The sequence below is a fragment of the Penicillium verrucosum genome (assembly GCF_028828655.1).
Source record: "Penicillium verrucosum strain IBT 35672 chromosome Unknown utg000005l_segment0_segment0, whole genome shotgun sequence".
NCBI classification, from domain to species: Eukaryota; Fungi; Ascomycota; class Eurotiomycetes; order Eurotiales; family Aspergillaceae; genus Penicillium; species Penicillium verrucosum.
This window is the reverse complement of record NW_026643214.1, coordinates 1731809-1757213: the sequence shown is the minus strand read 5'-3', so window position 1 is coordinate 1757213 and position 25405 is coordinate 1731809. Positions and strand designations below refer to the sequence as shown.

Genomic DNA, 25405 nt, shown 5'->3' with positions numbered 1-25405 from the left:
AGTATAATATAGTCAACCATTCCACCAAAACGCCCAATTTTTTGTATGCCATAACACCATTTGATGAGAAATGCAAATAGATGCCAAATCCTCTACCAACCACGTCTCTTTCCACGGTGCTCCAAGCCCTTCTCACGGCGCTTGTCTCTCTTCCGCTCGTTCTTCTTCACCTTGTCACGTCCGTGCTTCTCCGGGTCAGCAACAGCGTCGATGCGGCGCTTGGCCCGTCTTCCTTCACGACGTTCCTTAATGGCCGCCTGGACCCTAGAGATCTGCTCCACATACTCGGTGGTGCCGAGTTTCTTCTGGAGAAGATCCAAGACCTCGTGGCAGTTGGAGACGAGCGACTTGTATGTGTTTTGGAAGGTCTCATCCGAGGAGCGAGGCGCCGGGATCGATGGATCCGTCAGATGCTGCAGGGGAATGAGAATGACGCGCAGAGAAGGACGGATCTGCTCAACCTCGATGTGGCGGATGAGCGCGGCAAGGAGTGTGATAGAGGCTGTCTTAGGGATGAGGGCGTTTGCTCGGCCGGAGATAGTTTCCCGCCGCAAAAGGGAGGAGACCTGCTTGAAGATGTAGTGGATGGCAGATCTGTTGTATTCCACCTTGGTTTCCTCCTTTGCCTCTCCTTCAGCATCCTCATCCTCGTCTTCATCTTCGGATTCAACATCCTCGCTTGCCAGCCTTGGAAGTTCGAGCCCGTTTTGGGAACAGCAACGTCCGAGGAAGACAGTGTTGCGTACACTTTGCATGGCCAGTTCCTCGGCAATGCCCGGGGTACGCAGACTGCGGAGACTGGCACGAAGAAGCTGCAGCATAGCCGGCTTGTCCATGGCGAGACCGAAACTTCCAGTTAAGGGAAGGGAAGCGTAACCAGTAGCGGCATTTGTCTTGGCCAGATCGGCCATCCACAAGCCTATGAGGTTTGCAGCACAAGTCTTGACCCAGGCGTGGGGGAAGAACAAGCATTCTTGGACGGAAGTCCAGATAGAACCGCATTCCGGGCTCAGAGCAAGTGTAGAAGCCGTCTTACAAAGCTTCGTGAAAAGTTGCAGGGCATAGTAAAGAGCCTCCCAATTGCCATTCTCATGGTCATCAAGAACGGGCTGCATCAATCCGGGGAGGATGTCGACGACGAAACGAGCTTGTTTATCTTTCTCGGTCTGCTCGGCCTCGAAGTAGATCCGCATGGCCTGCAATCCAATACTGCATAGAGCCATGTTGTTGGTCTGCTCCAACCACGCCCGAAGGGGAGTAAGGATGGTCTTCATCTGCTCCCGATCTGCACGGTTGAAGAACTCTCCTAGCAATGCACCCGCCAACTCGCGGCATTCCGGCGACTCGTCATTCGCCATAGCAAGGACGATGGGTAGGAAGAAGGTGCTGATGATATCCTGTGCTAATTCTGGGCCAGTCTTTGAAAGAAGGGCGTGCATCGCCTCCATGACTGATTGCCGTCCCGACTGATGTTTGTAATCCAGGTTCTTTGCGAAGAAAGCGAGCTGTTTAGTCCAGCGACTCTTTGCCTGTGGGTACTCAATCAGGAAATGGACGTAGGTACCACGTGCAAGATCCCGGGCAGACCGAGTCTGGTTTGTCACCATCATGGTCGCGATGTTGTCCATAAGCTCATACATCTCGGGAACAACAAGCTTCCGGGACATGACGGCGCGGATGAAGTTGAAAGTCACACCTTGGCGATCCGGCTCCTCAATGTCGGAGGCCAGACGCTTGAGCAAGTATGCAAGATGTCCGTCACGGAGCTTGGTGTCCTTTCGTTCACGCAGCATGGAGGAAATCAACTTTAGGGAGGCCTGTGCGGCTTCGGAGTTGGTGCTAGGAGACTCCTTAACAAGTTTGACTGCTTCGGTGAAATAGACGTGTGAGTTCTCGTCAATCTCTGGCAGCGGCAGCTTGATGATCGTGGAGAGCAAACGGAGAGCAGAAACCTTCACTTCCTCCTGAGACTGAACAAGCGCGTCACCAATGATAGGAATGAAGCCCGACAAGTTAGAAGCTGTCAAGACCGAATTGAACTTGCTGAGGATAGCACGAAGCACATCCAGCGAGAATCGGGTCAATTTGTAGACATGAGAAGATGTCGTACCCCTGTGTTCGCCCCGCTTGGCTCCTTGCAATCGGATCAAGAACCGTTCCTCGTATCTGGTCTTTGGCGGAGCTGGACCCGCATCTGGGGCATTGTCCCGATAGGCCTCTTTGATGACTTCGTAACAGAATACCAACATGTCGCGACTTTCGGCGTCAGGGTTTCTCAGAAGACCGATGCTGATTCTTCGCATGAGCTCATCAAGCTTATTGACGAGCTTCGAATTGAGCTTTTCACGTAGGAGTGCCTGCAGAGGCCTAACCAAGTTTGACAATTGGCTGATAGTGGAGACCTTAGCAAGAAGTTCCATAGAGTCGTAGCTCTTGCTGCTCTTGACCTCCTGCATTTTGCTGGTGTATCCTTCAGCGTCCTTTTCTTGGCCAACTGTGCCAAAGGTATCGTCCATCACAACCGCAACCAGTTCTTTCAAACAGTAATCCAAATCTCCCTGCTTGAAGTGATCAGTGGTTGTCACAAGCATGGAATGAACGGTGAATGAGAGAACGTGAAGCTGGTAGCCTCGTGCGAGAACGTTGCGAAGCTCCTTGAGGATGTAGCCGAAATAGACAGGACCCAAAAGGAGAGCGAGCTCATTGAGTGTTTTACGTGCAGTGTCACGGGAATCCTGTGCTTTACTCTTGAGGGTTGTGCAGACATCCAGCAGTACCGGGGGAAGACGAATGGCCAGTTCTTCTTCGGGGAGAATCTTAAGAAGCTTGACAGTGGTGATCGAAGCTGGCAGACGCATACTCATCTCCTTCTCCTGCTTGTGGTGGATGTACTTGGTTAGGAAAGGAATGAAGTTGGTGGTCAATTCCGTTGAGACCTTTGCAAGAGAAGGAACACTCTTGGCAAGCGTGCACATGGGCTGCTCGACAACATCCATCTTGTCAACTTCATCACTGGTCTGGTTTTCTGTCCCCCTTTTTCGGTTCATAGCACTAGACAGCGCATCGGACATGCGGCCGAGCAGTCTGAGGATGTTCTTCTCCTTTTCAGGCTTGCTTGTCATGTAGCTGCGGTATCTCCGGAAGTTTGCTCGGAACTGACCCCATTCCAGCCACTCGGAAAGAACACCAAGGGTCGCAACACCTTCGGCAATCAGGTTGTGGGCATTTTCATCAGCAGCATCCTCGAAGATGAAATGCTCAATGAGGGGAATGAAAATGGTGCCTAGATTCGTCGCCTGAATGCTGCCTTGAGCTGCGTCTCCAGCCAGACGTCGCAAAGCACGTTGCCGGCGGTGCTGTTGGATGTGTAGAATGTTGGTGAAGAAAGAGGCCTCCTCATCATCACCGACGAGAAGAACGTGCATGTCCTGCACAGAGGGCCTAGTGGGATTGAGTTTGACGAAGTAGCCAATAACAGCGACAACTTCAGAACGAATAAGTTCGGACTTCTGCCGAATGCCGTATTGCAAAGAGGGGAAGAGAACATCATTGATGAGTGCCTCGAAGTCTGTGTCTGGTTCCGTGGACGCTCTGTCGATGAATCGTCTCAAACCAAAGGAGGCGCTAGATCGGATAGCAAGCTCATCTTCATCCCTCAAATGGAAAAGCATATTGTAGAGAAGAGGTTTCCACTGCTTCGCGCTCAAAGTTTGAGACAGCTCATCGCTGACTATTCTGAAAGCCTGCAAACGTCTCGCATAATCGGGTTCGAGTCTTTTAGCTGAGCGAGAGTTTAGATCTGCACACAGGTCGGCAACAATCTTGAGGTTCTCGTCGTGCGTAGCAAGAGCACCAAAAACCCGGGCCAGTACTTCTCTGTTCGCGTCATCCTTGAAGTAGTCGAACATTGAGCACACTGCATCAAACACTTGTTGGGCAAGCTCAGGATCATCCTTGGGGTCCCATAAGGGCAAAAAGTGCTCGATAATTTTCAGCAGACCAGACTTGGTTCTGGGGCTGACACGATCCGCGGGCTGACGAAGCATATACGTCGTAATTCCGACAAGACTAGCGGTCTCTTTGGAGGATTCGACGCAAGGAGCGATCAGCGAAAGAGCATTGACTCCGGAGTAAAGAACGGGCTTCGAGGGACCTCTCTTGAGAAGACGGCCGAGATGGAAGAGAGCGTGCTCCAGATAGGGAGATAGTACTTCGGATTTAATTTGCTCGGCTGGGAAGTCAGGCATCTCTTCGGTTTCCTGCAGCCTTTTGCCCGTAGACTGCTCAACCAGTGGTATGAGAACCTCATCCAAGATAAAGTTCTTCACTTCATCGCGGGCAGACTCGACCGCGAGACAGTCAATCACCTTAGTCAAGACCTTGTCATTGTGCTGCACCAAATAGAACGTTGACCTTGGGGCAGCGGCCCAGGTGGAGAACAATCGTAGAAGGCCTGAAACACCCTGTGCTGTCTCAATAGGGAAATGATCCAGTCTGCTGTCAATCATCTCCTTGAAGATGATACGGACGTAGGGAGTCCAATCGTGGGTTGGAACAATCGAGAAGACCAAATTGAGACATCGAATACACGCAGAACGAATATTTTGGAACACAGGCAAGAGGCGTTCATCAGGGCGATCGCTACCCTCGTTGTAAATCGCCCGGCATGCTCGTACCAAGCAGTAGACAACCACATTCATCGTCTGCGATGCAAATTCAGTCATCCGGGTTTGAAGTGTCTCAAAGACAGTATCAATCAGCTTAAGCAGACCCAGCTGTCTTCTTGGGCTGGTCAACTCTTCCTGGAAGGCAGTCTGGTCGCACTCATTGTTGTCTTTAACAACGTGCACATCTGCAAGAGGACCAAAGGACAGCTGCATGAAAAGTCCAAAGTCGTGTTCTGAGAGGTGCGAGATGGTTCGCAGAATGGTCTTTCGTCTGCCGGCTTGGCCAGCGGCAGCCGAGCCAGCCTTAGAGATCATTCGACCATAGAGTAATCGAAGGACCACGGGGAGGAGAACAGCGCGGTGCTCTTGTTGGATTAGACTTCCTTCGTCGCCAACATGCACGAACACGGCAAGCTCATCCTTGAATCTGGCCTCATCCAAGAGATTAAGTAGGTTTTCTTGATACGGGCGCACATTCGGATCTTTCCAAGTGAAAAGGACATTGAGCGCATGTTTCTGTAGGTCAGAGTTACCATGACACAGGAGTCCTAGGACTGCCGCATGAACCTCAGGGGCCTTGAACAGAACTATGGGGTTAAGGAACCGCGCAAACAAAGCAAGCATGGACAATCGATCCCGGAATCCCCAGCGCACTTGCACACCATCGGTCTCAATATCTTCGATTTTCGCCTCGCCAGTTGGGGGTGCGTCATCTTGGTCCTCACGCAATGCCCAGGACAAGAACAATGGCACAATCTGGCGCGAGCGTTTCTCGGCAACGCCCGGTGCAGTGTTTAAGACACGAAGTGCATGGGTTCGCGGGGAGGCTGGAAGGATGTTTGCGACTGTGTGGTCCTGGTTGAATTGTTGAGATAGGACATGATAAGGATCCTCTGTGCTCTTGGCATTCGCAGCGAGTACTTTTTCGACCTTCGCAACATTGTAACACTTGAAGTGGCTCTTGACGAAAGAGCTTTCGTCGTCTTCTATTGGAGCGTCGCTGGGCGCTTCGGTATCCCGTTCTGACAGCCACTGGATGGACAAATCAGACACAATCTTCTCTCCCTGGGGATTTTCGCTAATAGTCTTCAGCGCAGCAGCAGAGTCATCCCACAGTGGAGCCAACTTCTTTGAGAACAATCCAAAGCAGAAGTAAGGGACCAGGGTGGACATCCACCTGCGGTGAGCAATTTGGGGGTAGAGAATCGCAAGTTTGCGGATATGCATAGAGATGGTTCTCACGGAGTCCATTGTCAGCGGGCTTTCTTCGACTTCGATGGCCAATTCCACGGGCGAGGGGTCGTCTTTGGCAATGCGAACAATTAATTCCCGTAGAAGCTGAAGAGATACCAGCCTCAGCCTGTGCGACGGGCCTGCTAGGTTCACAATTAAATCTTGAGCAAAGTCTTCCAGGGTGGGATGTTCGAGGTCCACAGACTCTGGGAGAGAGGAAATGAAAGCAAGTGCACCCTCCAAAAAGACTGGCAGGCGGGAGAATTTTGTAGCAGTGGCAATGATCGGTTTCAAGAGATTCGAGTCAAGCTCTCCAACTTTGTTAGCGAGTTCGACATACGTCTTGAATCCTTGACCAAGGAAAAACACCAGGCCCTTCGTCTGGCCGTTATTGCCTTTAGCTGCACCATCTTGGAACGCCGATATGAGGTTATCGTGCAACTTAGAAACCATCTTGGACGATGTAGCAGAATCTGCAAACAAAGATATAGCGGTTGGAAGCTTCACCAGCGCATTCAAGAAGGCTTCATCTTTTGTAGGGTACTCCAATGAATCAGTGATACGAGATTTGAAGGCATCTGGGCAGGAAATGTAGCCAGGTTGTGAGTTCTCGGGGGTGATGCAACCAGCCTCATGCAGGCGTAGCAGGGTGAAACAAGTCTCCCACTCTGACTTTTGCCATGATGAGTTGATAAACTTCTGGAAAGGCGAAAGAAGCAAGCTCTGGAATCGCTCTGATCCCCACTCCGAGAATGTTGCGCAGAAGAATAGGAAATATTTCGAAAGCTGGCCTGTGGACACCAGGTCCATAATAGAGCGAAGGAAAGGTAGCAACTCATCCATGGGGGACATTTGAAGGGCGTATGCGACGCTTGTAAGGAGCTGTGATATCGTTTCTGACGATACATCAGACGCCGACACCTGCTGAAGCAGGGACACTTGAATCTGATGAACGATCTTCCAGTTTTGGATTCTGACACCCTTGCGAGTTGTCACAAGTAGGAACATTATACGGCAGCACTCCGAGAGATTGGGATTCGGGGTTGATTTTGACCGATCTTCGATATAAGCCTTGACCGTGTCGAGGATGGGACCGAAGGTATCGGGAGTCGTGGCGTGGACAAGACTGACGACCAGACCAAATATAACTTCTGCAGGATCATTGTGATTTTCACTAGTTGGCGGGATCTGACTTAGAACACAACTGAGGATATCCATGCCATTGGAGTGAAGCCCGTTGTTGACCCCCCTGATAGCATCGGAGAACATAGTCATCAGTCCTTCCCTGTAGTTCTCGGTATCCTTATTGTCGTCGGCGGCTTTCGAGATATCGTCGAAGAGGAATGAGACGGCAGTCTCGAGGGGTGCTTTGTTTTTGTAATAAACAAGGCCGGCCTTTCTGATAAGGAACGACATCGACTCCGCGGCGAACCTCGCCACAAATGGCTTTTGACGTTCTTTCCCGAGATATGGAGTCATGATACTCAGCAGCTGTCGCAGGTCGGGCACTAACAGACGAGAAAGGAACTTGAAGATCCATGCAAGACAGGTGAAACTCCATTCAACGACCTCAATATCGGGATGTGTTGCCGCAACGGATGACACCAGTGTCACTGCCGTAGCAAAATGTTTTTCGAACTTGACGCCTAGATCCCGAGCAAATTGCGCAAGCAAGCTCAATAGCGGCTCCATGGAGAGCTGGTCTCTTTTCTCGATGAATTCCACCAACAGATCCATGATCTTCTCTTCATGATACAGAACTTGCGCAAAGCTCTCGGAAAGAGGGTTGACACGTCGTACGAATTGTGTAAAATTGTCTGAAAGGTTCATCTCGAACCAGTGATCGAGGGCTGCTCGGAAATAAGAAGATGTTTCGTCCTCATCTTCGCCGAAACTGGCGCGGCGCACGCGGTGGATCGGGTCGATTTTGAGCTTGGTGATTCGTGATGAAAAGCCCTCGAATCGATGGTTTTTCGTGGTTTCGGTGCCCGTTTTCAGGCGCCTAACAGGCTTTGCTTTTGAGCCTGTCCCCACCATCTTGACGGGTCTGACGAGCAGCACTGTTCGTGAGAAAGGTACTGGTCACTTTTTTTTTGGCTGATCCACATGGAAATACAAAAAAGTTCTTCGGAGTGGAATTTTGTTATTCCGAAGCAGATATCGATATATATCACGTGCTGATAAGGTGGCCCAAGCTCCTGCTTTCAAGAACCTGAGATGTTCTGTTCTGCGTCTAGTCGCATGTAACTAGTTGATCTTTGATGGCACCTTGGGACAGTTTGGGCGTTTGAAGCAAAAAAGTCACGTCCTTTTCGGGGTATCTCGTCTTCCTATTTTCCACCATTCCACCATATATTCTTATCAATTTTCATCAACAATTTTCAACTTTTTCCTTTGCCAACTCAACCTACCACCAAGATAGAGCTCAAAATGGCTCCCAAATGGTATGTATGTTCAGGTCTGCATATATTCCAGTCACTAACCCAATACATATGTAGTATTGTCATTGGCAGCTTGAACGGTCAGATACGGCGCGGGTTCGCTAAGCTAGCCAAGCTGCAGCCAGATCATAATTTCTCCTTTGCGATCATTCTTGGCGATCTCTTCGGTGATGTTTCAAGTGAAGACGAGCTCCAGAATATTACCGCCTTGATACAGGGGAATATCACTGTAGCATTACCAACCTATTTCACCCTTGGTAACCGACCACTCCCCCTCAAGTGGTCGAAAAGATTGAAGCAACTGATGAAGTGTGTCCCAACTTGTTCTTCCTGGGAAAGCGAGGAACGTTGAAGACAACAGACGGTATCCGTATTGTCGTTCTCGGTGGGACCATGGGAGAGGCAGAGGGTAGGTCCAAACCCGAGAGCAATGCTAGCGGCAAGTTCCAGCCGACATACAGTGAATCCGATGCTCGTGCACTGTTCGGGATTCACAAAACAGACATTCTTATTACCAATCAATGGCCGAAGGATGTCCGTCTAGGATCTAGCTGTGAGGTCCGTGGGGATAAAGAGACCGTGCCGGCTGAGTTGCAATGCGTTGCTGATGTCTGCGCGGCCCTGAAACCCCGTTATCACTTTTCTCGGTCAGACGCGGCTTTCTTCGAGCGTGAACCCTTCTTTCACATGCCAACAGAGGGTCAAGATGTCTACCCACTCACTCGGTTTATTTCATTGCCTACTTTCGGCTTGATGAAAGATTCTATTTATGCCTTTAATTTGGACCCAACAGCACCTTTCCCAAGCAGTATTCCCATAGGCTCCACCATCTGCCCTTGGTCGGCGGCGCAAAGCAGGCGCAAAACGCTCCCAAGCCAAAATGAATCATACCAGCGCTACGCCCCTTCCGACAGAGATAGAGACCCGGGGCACCAGCGCCGACACAAAGAACGTGCCCCTCCGCCAGGCCCAGAGAATTGTTTCTTCTGCCTTTCGAACCCCAACATTGCCACTCATCTCATCACCTCAATCGGCAATGACAGCTATGTTACCACTGCCAAAGGACCTTTGCCCCCAAGCAACTTCTACCCTTCCCTGGACTTCCCAGGCCATATGCTCATCATCCCCTTCGAACACTGCCCGACCATCGACCTAATTTTCGATCCGGCCACCCGAGCCTCGACCTTCGCCGAGATGCAACGATACCGCGAATCCCTGCACCAAATGCTGAACGAGCGATCAGGTGGTAAGCTCGGTGCTGTCACATGGGAAGTCAGTCGCTCAAACGGTATCCACACACATTGGCAATTCCTCCCGATGCCAGTGGAGAAAATCCGCTCCCGGCTTGTGGAAATGGCATTCAAGAAGGAAGCGTCGAACCTGGAATATTCGACGTTCAAGACTGTGCCAAACCCCGAAGAAATGCACAATCACCATATGATCGATTATTTCCGAGTCTTCATTTGGACGCCTACGCCTACGCCCAGCGCTGAAGCCGAGGCCGAACCCGAAGCCGAACCCGATAATTGGTCTGCTCCTGAGCACAAAGGCGTGTGGAAGACTCAATCTGGAGAAGAGAATGTCATCATTATGAAAATCCTGCCGGAGAACCGATTTGATTTGCAATTTGGTCGACGGGTTATGAGTAAGGTGCTCTATCTGGATGATCGTGTTAACTGGAAGGACTGTGTGCAAACGGACAAAGAGGAGGCGACGGACGCGGAAGCTTTCAAGGAAGCTTTCAAGAAACATGATTTCGCGATGGAGGTTGAGGAGTGAATTTGAAATCGGCAGGTTTCTTCTTCATTTTCAGATTCATACATGACAAATGTGTAGTTTGGTATGGTGATCAAGGGATCTTTTGACGGGGCCGTCTTCGGAAAGCTCCCCCTTCGTGTAAAGTACGATGAAATGTGACAAATGAGTTTTGAAGCCAAAATGCACGAATTCTACAGATTCCACACAGAAGGCATATAAGAGATACTCATATTAAAGCGTCTTTGCAGACTGTTTTGGCTGGAAATGCAAAAATCAAGAAAGCTGTACGACCATGCGCCGATACCAATATTGGGCTGTGCTCGGATGCTCGACGCTGAGATGTCCAAACCCCTGCTGCCAGGTCTAGGACTGTTGGGCTATTGCTAAGGTAGCCTAACAGTGCCAACCCCAGATCGCGATCTCTTGGAAGCTTAATACCAGATTCATAGGTTCCAGCACGAGGCCAGTCAAGTAGCTTACGTCTACTGTGTGTAAATTAGTACAAACCCAACATATCCCAATCAACAATCTAGAACCCCTCAAAACCCGGGTCATCATCCATTATATATCAGTTGAATCAAAGGTGGGACATTTCCTGCTAGGCAAAACGCATTATTCTCAAAAGGTTGTCATACAGGGGTATCAAACGAGTCTATCAAAGCTCATCCGAGGATACAATAGAGCGCAAGTGGCAAGTGAGAGAAATGGTAAAAAAAAAAGAAACCTTTTTGATTCAAAGCCCGAATTTAGCCCAGGGTCATGGTATGTAAGTACGTAAGATGAAAGAAGAAAATACAGCCTCAGAATGGTATCAACCCCCCCCGCCGAGAAAAGAAGAAGAGGGGGAAAAAAAAAGGAAAACGTTCTGTTCATGAAACCGCCTCGATAGACGAGGGCCATACTCAAAAGTTGCTAGAAGCATTGATGGTAGGTTTCCTCCCGCTCTGCAACAGACTCGGAGGTCTGGTATTGTCGGGCTCGGGAGTGGGGGCGATGGTGTGGGGGTTATAGGTAGTGTACTGAGAAGGCGAAGGAGCTGAGAAAGCAGGAGGGGGCGAAGAAGGGGCACCGGGGGCGAAGCCGCGGTATGGAGGCTGGGAGGTGTATGATGGGGGATACTGGCTAGAGCCGAAAGATGGCTGGCGCTGGAAGCCTGGTGTTGGGGCTGCGGCTGCAGAATGGTCTATCTCCGAGGATGGGGAGAAGGCCATGGGCACGGGGCTGTAGTTGGTGTGCGGCTTGTATGCAGCCACGGGCGAGGGAGCGGTCACAGCGTGGTAGCCATTGCCTGCGCCGTAAGGGTGGTCATTAGAGGAGTCTTGGTATGCTTGCTGGTCGTAAGGGTTGTGGACTGCTCCGCCGGGAGACCGCGGACCGTAGGGGTCGTGTGCTGTGGTGCCATAGCCAGCTGCTGCGGCTGAAGGTAACATACCAGGCGAGCGACGCCCGTATGGATCTTGAGTGGCAGCCAACGCTGCTGCTGGGCCGGGGGAACGTCGTCCGTATGGATCCTGGACAGCACTGAGTGCCGCCGGGCCCGGTGACCTTCTCCCATAAGGATCAATCGTTGCTCCAGAGGAAGGCATGCCCGGTGAACGTCGGCCATAGGGGTCTTGAACGGGATTCAATGCTGCTCCCGGGCCGGGAGACCGTCGTGCACGCGGATCGGTAGGTCCAAATCCTCTGTATCCGGCCGCGGCTGCGCCCATGGCTGGATTGGGTGAATAGTCAGAGTAAGCGGCACCAGGTGTGCCGGCACCCTGCTTTCGGTCCGGGGGATTCAATGGCTCCATTTCGACATCGTCATGATGGTTCGAGTCTTCAACATGCTTGTCAACGGCACCAGCCCAGGTGGGCATCTCAGGCAGGGCGTCCTCATTGACATGAGCGGCCGGAGACTTGGGCGCGTCGAAATTCGCAGTCTGCGGCGTAGTCTGCTGTGTGCCCCGGAATGAAGGTGGAGCTGGTGGCGCTTGATAGACCGGATTCGGAGCCGGTGGTGGAGGCTTGTGGAACGGAGGGTCATCAAAGTGTTTAGGCGTTTTGTTTCTGCGCCTGCCTGATGGACAGCAACAGCTACAACAGCACTTGCAGCATTGATAGCCACAACAGAGACAATTGAAGATGCAACCTAATACGGCGAGTAGAACCACTGAACCGATGATGATACCAACGATGACGGGCCACCTTGCGCCAATTAATTAGTACCGTGCCAGGCCATGCGTAAATGGGGAGGGCGCACATCTCTCGGGGGGAACTCACTTGCAGTAGGTTTTATCCATACATTTGTCCCAGCTAGAAAAGGTACTTGGAACCGACTCGAGATCACTCGCGGTATCTCGAACCCATAGTGTAATATTTGCTGGACTCATATTGGAGATGAATAGCAGGTGCGCAAGGCGAGAGAAAAGGAATCATCCGATTGCCAATGGCTGCGGACCAGCCTTGGGGCAAGATCCTTCTAGTGTGAAACTAGACGCAGTTCAGTGTGACGTGCCTGGGCGCGGAGATAGTGAGAGGACGCGGGCCGCGATGCCGAGTGTAGTGATAGTAGATAGAGATAATAGAGTAGATTTGAAGTCACAGCCGTGGACAGTAGATTCAATATCAATCGAAGATCTAGCAAAATAGTTGCTAGTTCAAGGTGGATCGAACAGGCAGCAAGTTACCAAAATAGAACATTTGACGAATAAAGATTGGAGATAACTGGAGAGAGAGTGAGACCCTAGAGTGGGGGATCTAAGTAACGAAACAATGAGGCGCAGTGTCTCAAAAAAAGGCCAACACCTTAAAAGAGCCTCGAAAGAGTGTTCAACGGACTGAGGCTTGAAGAAGAAAAGAGAGTTGAAATTGCTGAAACAGCAAGTTTCGAGGAGAGCAGAGGGCAGAGGGAGAGGGAGAGAGAGAGAGAGAGAGAGAGAGAGGGAGGGTTGACACACAGACAAGTCCCCCCATAGTTCTTCCCACTTTCCGCCTATCAGGTTCATCAGAGGCACTTGAAACGACAATCCTCATTAACGCATTCCGTCGATCTTCTTCTTCTTCTTCTTTTTTTTTTCTCTAATTTTTGATTATTCAAGGGAAAGGGAAATGAAGTTATTTTGAAATTGTTTTTGTTTTTTTAATTTTTTTTAATTCGTACAAAAGGAAACAAAAATCAAACATTTGTGAACTGGTTGTCTCCTTCGATTACCCTTTCCAGACCCAATTAAAAGCTCAGGAAACACATCCAGAGAGAAATCGCCTGTATGTTGTAGTATACAGGCAATTCTCGTTATGTACAGCTGTAAAGTCACTCTCGATGCAATATTACATCAACGTCCTCCTACCCCAATGACACACAGTTCAAAGGGGAATATTATCGGACAATGCATTGAAATACACATGCTCCGGAAGAATTGAGCCAATATGACTGGCGTTGAAGCATCAAGATGCAAATTTGGTACAGCGTGGAATGACGATGGATCCACAGTAGAAAGTCTGTACAGAGAAGGACCAAATTGTGGATTAAAGGGCGATAATCGTGTCAAAAGAATGTTCGAGGAGAAAGGGACAGGCCAAAGTGTTGGCAGAACGTTGGAGAAATATCGTCGTCGGGGGGTATTGTTTTCGCGGAGACCCACGAGGGATGAGAAAAGGGAAATCTGGCGAGGATAGGCCGTCTTCGTGCGCATTTTCGGTTTCGAAGTTGCGAGGTCGTTAAATAGACATATGAAAGGGGACACTCAGATTCAAATGGGTCATGAGAGTCAATTGCCCAGGGAAGATTGTGGGCGATAGTCATTGAGAGATGTGGCAACAGGCCACGCAAAGGAAATATTGGAGAAAGCAGGAACCCACGAGGTAAATAGGGCGAGCGAAGGAGAGGACGATACCGATAGCAGGTATCAAAGAGATGAGGGAAAAGGTGAAGAGCGCAGGTGATCCAGCACGCCAACACCAATCAGACCTCAGCAGGACGGGAATGATCGAAAGAAGTTGAGCAAAAGAAAAGAAATAAAAAGCCGCCGTAAAGCATCTTGGAATGCATCAGCCAAACACCACGCTCCAAGGACAAGACGAAAAAGAAAAAGAAATGAAAAAGAAAAAAAAAGAAATGAGATGCAGGAAGATGTAATGCACCCAAAAAAGGAAAGGTACTAGCAAGTGGATTTAGTAGGAAAGCATCCGGCGGCCGGGAGTGCGGGCAGGGACCGGGCTTTGAGAGAAAGGAGAGCTTAGGTAGCGGTTTCGCTCGTTGTCGCCAAGTCGGCAACGTCCAGTTGGGCTGTCCTCCATGGGAGGTGACTGTTCACCGAAGGCAAAAGTTTGGGCGCGGTTCAGCTTAGAGCGCTGCTTGACCTTGCCAAGTCCACGCTCGCAGGCAAATTCGTGCTCCTTGGCACTCATTTCGACATAGTTCTGAGGGAAACAGAAAGAACGGTGTTCAGCAAAGAATGAACTGTATCCACCATCTAGAATGTACATATCGGGGTATGACAGGTGAGGGTAAGTATCAACATTGATGGCGCGATCATGGTGTCGCAGGTACTTGGCCATGATGGGAGCCCGGTGGGCAGAGTATTCGCAGTGCAAGACAAGCGCAGTACGGGATTGGGGAGCACTGAAGAGTTCACCGGCGAGACGTTCCTTGTCGTTATAGTTCAATGCACCGGTGATGTGACCACCCTCATACTCATACTCGAAGCGGCAGTCGATGATGAGAATGTTGTCGAACTGGTCATTGAACTTCCCGTTCATGAGTTCCAGAAGAGTGCTCTTGTCGATGCGAGGCAGAGAGTCCGCGCGATCCTCAGGGATGAAGTGAGGCAGCTTCATGCTGGGCGGGCTCGAAATGTCACTGATGGACTGGACGGGTGTATTTGTCGCTACCTTGGCCTCTTTATCGGCAATAACATCTGCTGGGTTCTCAAACATACTCAATGATCGTCGACATTGCTTGCGGGGACGCATCAAAGAATGAGAGGGTTTGCGGATTGAACTGGGGGCGGGCGAGCCGCTGCTACGGGCATGGTGGAGTGATGGCCGCATACGGGGCGGTGGTCCCAGGTGAGTGGAAGAACCATTGCGAGAGATTGGACGCTCATGGGGAGGCGAGTCCCCAAACATATCTTCCAGAGAAGTCGACGTGCTGAGAGATGTCTTGGCTCCAGTTCCAAATCGAAAGGGCGGTGCTTTACTCTCCGGGGCAGGCCGGGTCTGTCCAAGTTGGTAAGACTGAGCCTTACTCCTAGCCAGACTAGGACGCAGGAAAGTTGGACGCTTCCTCCTGTCAGATAGAAATTTCTGTTAGCGGAGCTGATGTGGTGGCTAGCTGAGTATCCCGTGCACTTACTCAGGTGGGCATAGAGGAGACTCCATCGGAGACGCTTGTAGAGGGCTGGGTAGCGGAGATCTCATTGGTGATCCCATCGGACTGGCCCCAGGTGTCGGAGATTGTATCTCGATCTCGGCAGTAACAAAAAAGGCCGGCTTGTGAGGCAGTGGAGACATTTCCATCACATCCATAGCCGGAGCCGGAGAAGAAGATGGGAGCGGCGGGGTGGTCATCACATCATCTATATAACAGATCAGTAACCCTCTCCACTCTTTCCATTGTTAGTCTTTACTTACCACGTCCATTAGTCTGACCCAGCATACTGGCTGTGAACAAAGACCGCCGAGGTGTGGCTAATTGAGGACTAAATATAGAGTTAGCCGGGCTTTGTCCGTTTTGAACATGAAACGACCCATGGAAACCCTTCCACATACCTCTGGTCAATATGGAAGTTCTGAGAAAGATCAGCAGCCAAACTAGCTGTGGGGGAAGATCCTCGAATGGGTTTCATGTTGAAGTAGTCCGAACTAGACTTCTTCATAGACAATTCTTTGAAATTGAACGGGTTCCCACCAAACCCGGACATTGAACCCAGGGGATAAGAAGTCGATGTCTCTGAACGAAAGCAATGACCGAACATGACTGATGGAGGCTGCATAGCAGCGAGAGGTGAAGAGTGCTCCATGACCGAACGAATTGCAACTGGACCACGAAGCCGACGTGGTACAGTTAGTTTTCTGGGAAAGCAACCGGAACAGATGGAACAGAGGCAATCAGGCCCTGACCACAGATGTCTACCCAGTACTAGGTTCCTACAAACTGAGGTTCAAAAAAGAAAAGAAAAAGTCTCAACGCAGGTCTCCACGTTTGCAATTTCAACGTTATGGGTCCCCACGATCGCCGTGACAACCAGTTCCGGGAGAGAAAAAAAAAAAATCCTAGGTCCCCAGACCCTAACCACCAACGGCGAGAGTTGTATTTGTAAAGTCACAGAATTTATCGGTCCATGGCAAGAATTCGGAGGTTTTTTTTGGGGGTCGGGGGTGGGAAGTAAATATGATGAATTTGGTGAATATGTTCGTAAGTGGAGGGGTTCGGAGCAAGCTCGTGGGTGCTGCAGGACTGAGGGGAAAAGGTCCCAGAATATGATATGGAATTCGGCAATCGAACTGAACAAAAAAAGACTTGATCACAAATGTCGAGGAATGTCAAGAGTAGTTATCAAAAAGAAGAAGAAGTAGGAACAAAGCGGTTTGAAGAAAGAAACCATGAAGCTGAAGGGATGGGCTTGTTGCAATGGGCAACGCAGGTGGGGAGGATCTCCGAATGTACTAAGTAATTGAGTAAATTGATTATTACTGCGGCTCCGATTTTCGACGTAATCGGGAATTTTAAATAATTATAATATTGGGTATGGTATTATTGGAGTATATAGGAGAGAGAGTACATATATGTAAATCGAGGTATGTATGGGAAGATCAGTATAAGGAATCTGTATAATGAACCTGTAAAAAGAACCTGTATGGTAAAATGACCCATTTAAAAAAAAGAAATTAATTAAATTAAATACATATTTCATGGGGAAATAGGTATATTCCAATACAACATACTAATACAAAATGATTAACCAGAGAGAGTAAAGGATTGACTCCCCATGCTCTGGCTAGGGGTCAAATACTTTTTTTTTTTTTTTTTCCTTTCCGTTGCCCGGGACTCCCTTGCCGCAGCAACCCAGCGCCTATCAGAGCTCATCCTTCCATTTTCTTCCGAGTGTATGGAGTACGGAGTACATGGTACTATATCTAGGTATGTCTTGGGTTTAGCTTTCACTCCCCTGCTCTATGGAAGGAGGATTGTCTCTGTATATATTACCCTGTACGCTTTATGTTAAATGTCTAGTTAAACTACGTACTATTCTTTACTACCTATGTTATTTGGTTCTTACAAAATAAGTATCCACCAAAAAACTTTTTATTTCCCGTGTCTATCCATCAACCACAGGTGAGCTGAAAAAAAAAAAAACGGAGCCAAAGAGATCGAGTCTAATGCAGAGAGAATATCCACTTTTCCTGTTCTCGGGAGAAAAGAAAAATTTAAAGCTTCTGCAAGTGATGGGAAAGCAAGTGATGAGGAAGTAAGGGCGCTTCGATTGAGAACGGTTTTCTTGATTGCTTTGACATAACGTCAACGATATACTTCAATTCATTCTAAATCCCCGTGTTGAACAACTAGATCCATTCTCAATTCTAGTCCTGCTATCCTAAGACTATGTTAATATGTTAATATGCTAATAGTATAGTGCTCGATCGACTCTACTAGCCCGATATGAGGCCCCCCTGTGATCATCTTACCGAGGTATTGATTGGCCACACGGGAGAGGCGTGGAATCTTAAGATCTCCTCATCTCCGAAATGAAAAAAATAAATGAAAGAGTTCGCACTATCTAGACCCTATTAGGCAATATCAAGAACCGATCAGAGTTTGGAATCTCTATCTCTTGTGCGGAGTATGGAGTACAAGGTGGTATACAAAATAATTAGAGTCGATGGCCATTCAATAACTTCAAGATCGGACCCTACAACGTAGTATTGAGTAAGGAATGGTAGATAATCTCATTCTTCCTCTGGAAATTGAAGCTATAGTGCTCTCCTCATACATACCCGTGCTGCCCTTACTTGGGCATTCCTGTTGATCAAGGGCTCACGATGGTCTCCAATGTCGCGCATCCCTTCCATCCCCCTTGGTAGGATGTTTGACTTCAATATACATTAATTGCCCAAGGGTAGTTCTATTGAAACCTTCATGTCTGATGGTCTTTGGCGCACTTCTTACCAACGAAAGCAATTGTATCTCAATCGCATGTCAATTGCATCTCAATGGCCGCTCTTGAGCTAGGGCTACCACGAACAGCAGTAAGGATGAGCCGGGGTCAAAAACTCATGCGATGAACGCCACAAACCTGGAACCAAAAGCATGGTTCATCAACACCTTAAAACAGGTTTATCAACACAGATCTCTGCCCAGTCCAAATGGGACTATCCGATGCGATATTTACTACGGACCACAGAAAGATCTCAGATTGACCGCCATGACTTCTTACTTTGTACAGAGCATGGCGTCTGAAACTACTAGTCGCTGGAGTCGGCTATAGTGTGGCCCAGTCATAGTGGACACTCAGCTCATGATTCACCACTATACAGAGTACCCCACGGTGTGCTACTCTAGACCGTCTCGTGAAACACCTCGACCTGCGCTGGGCCATCCTGGTATATTATATCCGATCCGAGATACATCAATCCCTGGTCCTTGGGATTTTTACAATTGGTCGCCCTCTACAACATATGTATGCCCATCTCTTGAAGGAGCTTGTTACGCACCTCTCTCCCTGTGGCCGACGATTGCGGTGTGCAACTCCCACGACGGGGGGGATTTTTATTGGCCCGTGATGCTACGACATATCTACGGAGTACTGGACATCCATCTATCTGTGCTCCGTGCACATTGCAAACCTGATGTGCTAATCATAGATACACATTAATATTAGCCTCGGAAGTTGAATACTCCGCCCGTCCTGAAACCTTCAGGAGTTGTCTCTGATCGCATTGTTTTGATGCGTGTTGATGTGTTGAGGTGCTGATGTGTTGACCATCACACTAGCACATATGTTCACGAATCAGCATCCTCTTTCCAAGCGCTTGCATATACGAAAGTCTCTGAAATGCTGACCGTATCAGCCCAACCCGATCTAACTATCTCACTGCGCCACGGCGGAGTCGCAGCTAATGTGGAGTCGGAGAGGACCCCGATGATGTGACCGGTCAATTGCATCACAACGCCATGTGCGATGGGGCCAGTCATGTCAGCTCTCCAGCCGACTTCTTCGCTGCGGGGTTCATCACATTTCCTCGTGTCCCCGATATTCTTCCCTGCATGGTTAGGGCTAGACTTTTTCCCCTCTTTCTAAGATCTTACCCTCTTATTGTCCAATGTGATGTCACGATGTTGTTGATATGGGTGAATCTTCAGGTTACGGAGTAAACAAAGCAAAGCTTCCAAGGATTTTTCCACGAAACTAATGCGTTGTCCCGTGATCACGCATGACATCAAAGAAGAACTGGAACTTCCAAGGTTCTTTGTATTTTGGTATTATAATATATATTATACAGACTATTATACAGACTATTATACACTTCCTCAGTACTGGAAATACCCTTACCCTAATATGTATTTTCCCCTAATCTTTTCTATATTTGTCAAAATTATTACTTCTTCCGGCTCGGAGTCCCCGATCAGCGCTATTGGTACCCCCCGGTCATCTACGCGCGCCTCCGGCTTCGTGCCTGTCAGCTCCCCTCTCTCTCAATCGTGCTATCACGTATTAGTGTCGCCCTACTCCCTATTTGGAAGCTGGTGACTCCCCACATCACACAGCTCCGATTGTGGGATCTCTGTCAAATACATCCAGTGATAGATCAAGAGGTTTACCTAGGCGCCGCTGGACTGGTATATTCAACCATGTTTTTTTTTTACTGGTCTAGACTTCTTTTGTAGCACAGAATAACCAAATAACCACGTATATATGTATATTTTAAAAAAGAAATAAAAATTAACTGCGTCCAGACCACTCTAAGCTAAACCTGTAGCCAACCCCGTCTTTACTTAAACACCGTGTACACTCCCCAATCCCAGTACTTAACCAAATTCCACTCCGAACCTCTGTACTTCGTACAACGTCTCAAGTCATACAAAGCCGTCCAATATGGTGATACTGGCATAATCAGGCAAGCCCTGCAAGCCCCTGAAAACGCAAAATCTGACACCCGACCCTACATCTATCACAACGGTTGCCAGGACTCCCAGGCCCACCAAAGACGCCAGACTCCATATATTATTCACTCCGAGACCCATCCGCCTACATCCAAACCACCTGGGCAATTCCCACGAAATCCATTCCCACATGTTACCAGCACGACGACTAACTATTCAAAACTAAAAACTACTTAAACCATGCAGATCCACGGCAGATGATCCCCCTCTCATCCGTTCCAACACATCAATTCTGATACAGAGGTAATTTTCTTTCCGAGCTCCATAGAATTGATTCTATCAGATATCAACATGGTCTCGCCCGCGCCAAATTGATAGTTCAATGCATGATTCCTACTTTTTGCTACCGACAACATACTATGAATGACGCTTTGTTCGGCCTACTCGTATACAGATCAGCCCCGGGGGCGGGTCGGTGCATCCGTGAAATCAGCGCAAGCGGAGCCCGGATCCTGAAGCTCGGATCCAGTGCAATTAGCGGATTATCCTCGGCGACATGCGATTGTATAAATGGATGTTGGTTTCCCGGTTGCCTTTGACAACAGGATATTTCTGCGTCTGGGCTGGTGGTTTGACGTTGAATGGTCTGGAACCTGATCTCGTTTTTGGGATTCGTCATTACCCCTGAATTAGTCCTTCTTTTGGATCCCCGGTTTCTCTGACAGCTTCGAATACACCATGCTTGTCCGTCTATTGAAACGTTGGTTGCATGTTGCCATGTCCGATCTGTTGCGTGGTTTTTGAGGTATCTTTGCTGTGGCTTCCAGGGGCTACGTTTGAGAGATACGGAGGACGGAGTACGTACTCCGCGGCCTACTCGGTATACTTGGAGATAGCTGTGTGGTCTTTGGGGCTGGACCTTTTTTTTTTTTTTTTTTTTGTTTGGCTAGGATCGTAGGCTGAGTGCATATAAGTGACTTAGTGAATTTTCCTTTAGGATTGCTATAAGCAGACGAAATCTAGTTTTGTTGGAGGTCTTGCAGTCTTTGCTGAGTGTGGTCGAATACTACAATATATATACGTGCCTAGAACCTTTTGATACAACCTCACACCACCACTCTTGGTTTTTTAAGATGGTCAATAAATCATATCAGATATCCTCTTGAGATCTCTAGCAAAAAAAAAAAAAGAATCCATGTTTAATGAGGTTGTCTGGCCGTTCAACCCCGGTCTCTTGGAGCATCAAAGTCTTTATCGGCTTATCGGATCACGCTAGCCCTGAATAGGCTAAAGCATGAATTTTTCTGAGCAACTTGAACGGCCGCAAGGAGTGTTGAACGTGCCTTTGGTTTGCAGATCTCCATTGTCAAGGCCTAGGAGCGAATAGTCTGATCGCTAATTGAACCTCCCACCTATTTGCCATCCCAAAATCCCCCCAGTCTCAGCAATGGGCCCCCCCTTCGCCGGTTCAAAGCGCCGCCGCGAACCTCACAATGTCGACGTGAAGCTGGTGGAACTCTACGAGGATCTCGCCAGTGAAAAAGATGATATTCGACTCAAGGCTGCCCAGGCCCTAGTGTCACAATTCACTCCAGACCAGAACCCTGCCGATGAACAGATCAAGAAGGTGCTATCGAGACTCTTCCGCGGTCTCTGCAGTAGCCGCAAAGCTGCTCGAATCGGATTCTCAATTGCCTTGACAGAGATTCTGACACAGGTCTTCTCATCAACAAGAGAAACATCACGCTTCACTTTCTCGGATGCGCTGAACCTCTGGGAGTCTCAGTCCAGTTCATACGGCAGCGAGTCGGGACAGGTTGGTGGCCACACATGGATTTTAAAAAAAACGTCGCATGCGCTAACTGGGATATCCTTTCGTTTCATATAGGAACAACGCGATCACCTTTTCGGCCGTCTTTTCGGCGCTGAAGCGATCATCAAATCCTCCGTCCTGTTCCAGCCCACCGTGCCCTTCGAGCAATGGACCCAGGTCGTCGATCTTGTTTTCGAGCTTGCACAGAAGAAGCCATGGATCCGCGAAGAATGTGGGTGGATTATCTACCAGTGTGTCTACGACCTGGCTGCGCGCAAGATGGAACCCAAGTACATCCAGTCTGCACTAGAACAGCTCTGCGTGCGCGACCTCGCCCGATCGCCTGAGGGTGTTGCTATCTGGTTGGCGGCGAAGGATATGTTCCCCGATGTCACCTTCCCGAGCAAGGTCTGGAAGCATGACGACCCTCTGGATACGAAGGAACGTAGCAGCATGTCGAAGATCATGAAGGAATCGGGTGCTGCGGCCAGCGACGGTGAGACTAAGGTGAACACCGCGAAGTCCTCTGGCGTCTGGAACAACAAGCTTCACTTCGCCTGGGATGCGGTTCTGTCTCGGACCAGTGTTGAGGCTAAGGATAAATCGAAGAAGTCTCGTATGACCTTCGCTGATTTCTGGACTGAGGTTGTGGACAGTGAGTACCTATCTAGCGGTGGAATGATACATGATACATATGGAACTGACAAATAGAAACTCCTTATAGATGGATTGTTTGCTGCTGCGTCCTCGGACGAGCGCAAATACTGGGGCTTCCTTCTTTTCAACAGAATTCTCAACGATGGTGCATCGCAGCAGGCCTCTCAGATTTTTACCAAGAATCTTATGCGATGCTTGACGAACCAGCTCGCCGTGGAGGACCGGTACTTGCACCGAATGGCCGTTAAAGTGGCCAAGGCAATCCAGGCCCGCGTGTTCAAGGAACCCGAATTCGCAGCTGCGGCCATCCGTGGCTTGATGGGAACCAGCGGCACGCTGAACTTCGACCAGGCTACAAAAACCAAGACGGTTGAGAAGATTGTTGCCGAAGCCAACTTCGAGGCACTGGAAGAGATTGTCCCATTCTTCGAACAACTTATTCAAAACCCCGGCACAACCGAGGAGAAAACCGCCGCATCCAACCGTCAATTCATCGCTGGTCTCCTATTGACAATTGTGCGCTCCAAGGCTTCTGCCGATGAAGACGATGCCGAAGACCTGCAAGCAAGCCTTGAGCAGATTCTGTCCATTTTCGTGCGCTTTGCGTACTTCATGGATACCGGCAAGGGCTCCACTGCCCCCGAGCCTCCTCTCTCATCGGCAACACAAGAACTCCTGCGCAATCGAATTAACTCCTGCTTGAACAGCCTTATTTCCAACCAAAATTTCGCTGCTACACTCCCATATGCTGTAGTGAAGCAGATTCGCGATGCAGCCAAGTCTGGCGAATTCGGCAAATTCATCATCGCTATCGATGAGAAGCTGTCGGAATCAGTGAAGGCTGCTTTCAAATCTCTCAAGAAGTTGAGCAGCAGGGTATGATTCTTTCTCCCGTTCGATCTTTTGGCCACTTATACTGACTACCACATAGGAGAAGAAAGAGAAGGGCATGGCCGCCTTCAAGCTGCTTTACTCCATGACTATCATGCAGGTGTACAACGGAGACGCAGATGCGGTATCCATGCTTGATGAGCTGGAGTTCTGTTATACCAAGTTCCTAGGTGACAAGGAGACCAAAACGGAAGACGCCGGCGATGCCTCGGATGCGTTGGTTGAGATCCTTCTCAGCTTCGCATCCAAGCAATCGCAGCTTTTCCGTCGTATGAGTGAGCAGGTGTTTGGCGCATTTGCTAACCAGATCACCGAGAACGGATTGGAATCTTTGACCTCGGTATGTAGCCTCAACTTCTGTCAGACATGCATTTTCTAACTTGACCTAGATTCTCGAGGCCAAGGAGAGTCTTGCCGGACAGCAAGAGATGTTTGAAGAACAAGACGACGAAGCCGAGGAAGAAGGAGATGATGATGACGAGGAGATGAAGGATGTCGACGAGGATGAGCTTGACAGTGATGTCGAGGTCGTTGAAGCCGGCGGCTCCGGCTCCGACGACGACGACGACGACGAGGAAGAAGAAGAAGACAACGAAGAAGACGCACAGGAAGTCGCCGCCTTTGAAGCCAAACTAGCCGCAGCTCTCGGCTCCCACCGCGCAGACGAAGATGAGTCCGACTCCGATGCCGACATGAACGACGATGAGATGGACGAACTAGACGACAAACTAGTGCAAGTATTCCGTGCACGTCGCCAAGAAACCTCCCACCGCAAAGACAAGAAAGACGCACGCGAGAACATGGTGAACTTCAAGAACCGCGTCCTGGACCTACTAGAGATCTTTGTAAAAAAGAGCCACACCCGCCCCCTCGCACTGGATATCCTCCTGCCGTTGCTCCGATTATCTCGCCGGACCAGCGTGAAGCAAATCGCCACCAAGGCCAACGGGGTGCTGCGCGAGTACACGAAGGTGTGCAAGGGCAATTCGCTCCCTAAGATCGAGGACGACGCACAGGCGGCGGCGCTCTGGGAGCTTCTCCGGTCTGTTCATAAAGAGGCTAGCCACAGTGGACCTGTGGGCCATGCGACAGCTTGCAGCCAGGCTAGTTTGCTTGTTACTAAGGTTCTTGTTGCGCATGATAAGGATGCTATTGCGGGTGTTGTGGATGTTTATGCTGCTACTCGCAAGGATCAGCTCATGAGTACTAAGTGTCATGTGCAGCCGTCGTTCTTTTCGGAGTGGAATAACTGGTGTGTTTCCGCGAGTAAACAGTTGAAGTGAGTGGTGGGTTCTTTTGTATAGAGATTGCGAGTATAATACGTCGCTAGTTTTCAATGTCAATGTCATTATCATGTTTATTCAACGGGTTTTATGTAGTCCACCATCTTATTTTTGAATCAGATCGATCGCATATATGTACCTATGTCGCTATACGTACCATTTTTCCTCTGCTGGGGCTTTCCTATCTTAGCTCCGCTTTTACGAGGACGCTCAGAGTCAGGCTCACTGAGTAAACTTCAGTCAAGACTCAAATCAGTGAGTGTGGTCCCAATCAGAGTCTAGGGCCTAGTATATATACCGCTGCAGTGACAATCGGACGTTCCGATTGTCCTATGATCTCTTGGCCAAGTCACGGAGTACACCCATCCATCATTCGGCCATTTCATCCAGAGATCAAGTATTAGTTCGAAAAGTTGTGTTCGGCCTTCTAAAAGGACGGTATTGAGGTTGGAAAAGAGATGTCCATGCACATATTCTAATGTATATCATGGAGAGTGGGAAATATATATATACACATATGTACTTTCACGTCGTTCAACTTCTAATCTTACAATGCCATATTCTATTCATCTCGCAAT

General features: G+C 49.2%; 5 protein-coding genes across 5 annotated transcripts; 2 read left to right on the top strand and 3 right to left on the bottom strand.

The window, feature by feature from the left end:
• Positions 1-92: 92 nt before the first annotated feature.
• Positions 93-7937, bottom strand: N7516_011526 (uncharacterized protein; the record flags this gene model as incomplete). Its single annotated transcript, XM_057224244.1, has 1 exon — positions 93-7937. One exon carries the CDS (start codon positions 7935-7937, stop codon positions 93-95), a length of 7845 nt encoding a protein of 2614 aa, XP_057069384.1.
• Positions 7938-8330: 393 nt separating this feature from the next.
• On the top strand, positions 8331-10120 carry N7516_011525 (CwfJ domain protein; the record flags this gene model as incomplete). The annotated part of the gene is made up of 3 exons (XM_057224243.1): positions 8331-8344; positions 8399-8598; positions 8622-10120. 3 exons carry the CDS (start codon positions 8331-8333, stop codon positions 10118-10120), a joined length of 1713 nt encoding a protein of 570 aa, XP_057069383.1.
• Positions 10121-11001: 881 nt separating this feature from the next.
• N7516_011524 (uncharacterized protein) lies at positions 11002-12471 on the bottom strand (the record flags this gene model as incomplete). Its single annotated transcript, XM_057224242.1, has 2 exons — positions 11002-12154; positions 12362-12471. The coding sequence occupies 2 exons, from the start codon at positions 12469-12471 to the stop codon at positions 11002-11004; spliced, it is 1263 nt and encodes a 420-aa protein (XP_057069382.1).
• A 1780-nt stretch (positions 12472-14251) lies between these two features.
• On the bottom strand, positions 14252-16101 carry nimT (putative tyrosine protein phosphatase MIH1; the record flags this gene model as incomplete). The annotated part of the gene is made up of 4 exons (XM_057224241.1): positions 14252-15368; positions 15435-15657; positions 15713-15780; positions 15851-16101. 4 exons carry the CDS (start codon positions 16099-16101, stop codon positions 14252-14254), a joined length of 1659 nt encoding a protein of 552 aa, XP_057069381.1.
• A 5529-nt stretch (positions 16102-21630) lies between these two features.
• N7516_011522 (DNA-directed DNA polymerase POL5) lies at positions 21631-24827 on the top strand (the record flags this gene model as incomplete). Its single annotated transcript, XM_057224240.1, has 5 exons — positions 21631-21999; positions 22072-22651; positions 22721-23529; positions 23585-23884; positions 23934-24827. 5 exons carry the CDS (start codon positions 21631-21633, stop codon positions 24825-24827), a joined length of 2952 nt encoding a protein of 983 aa, XP_057069380.1.
• Positions 24828-25405: the final 578 nt, after the last annotated feature.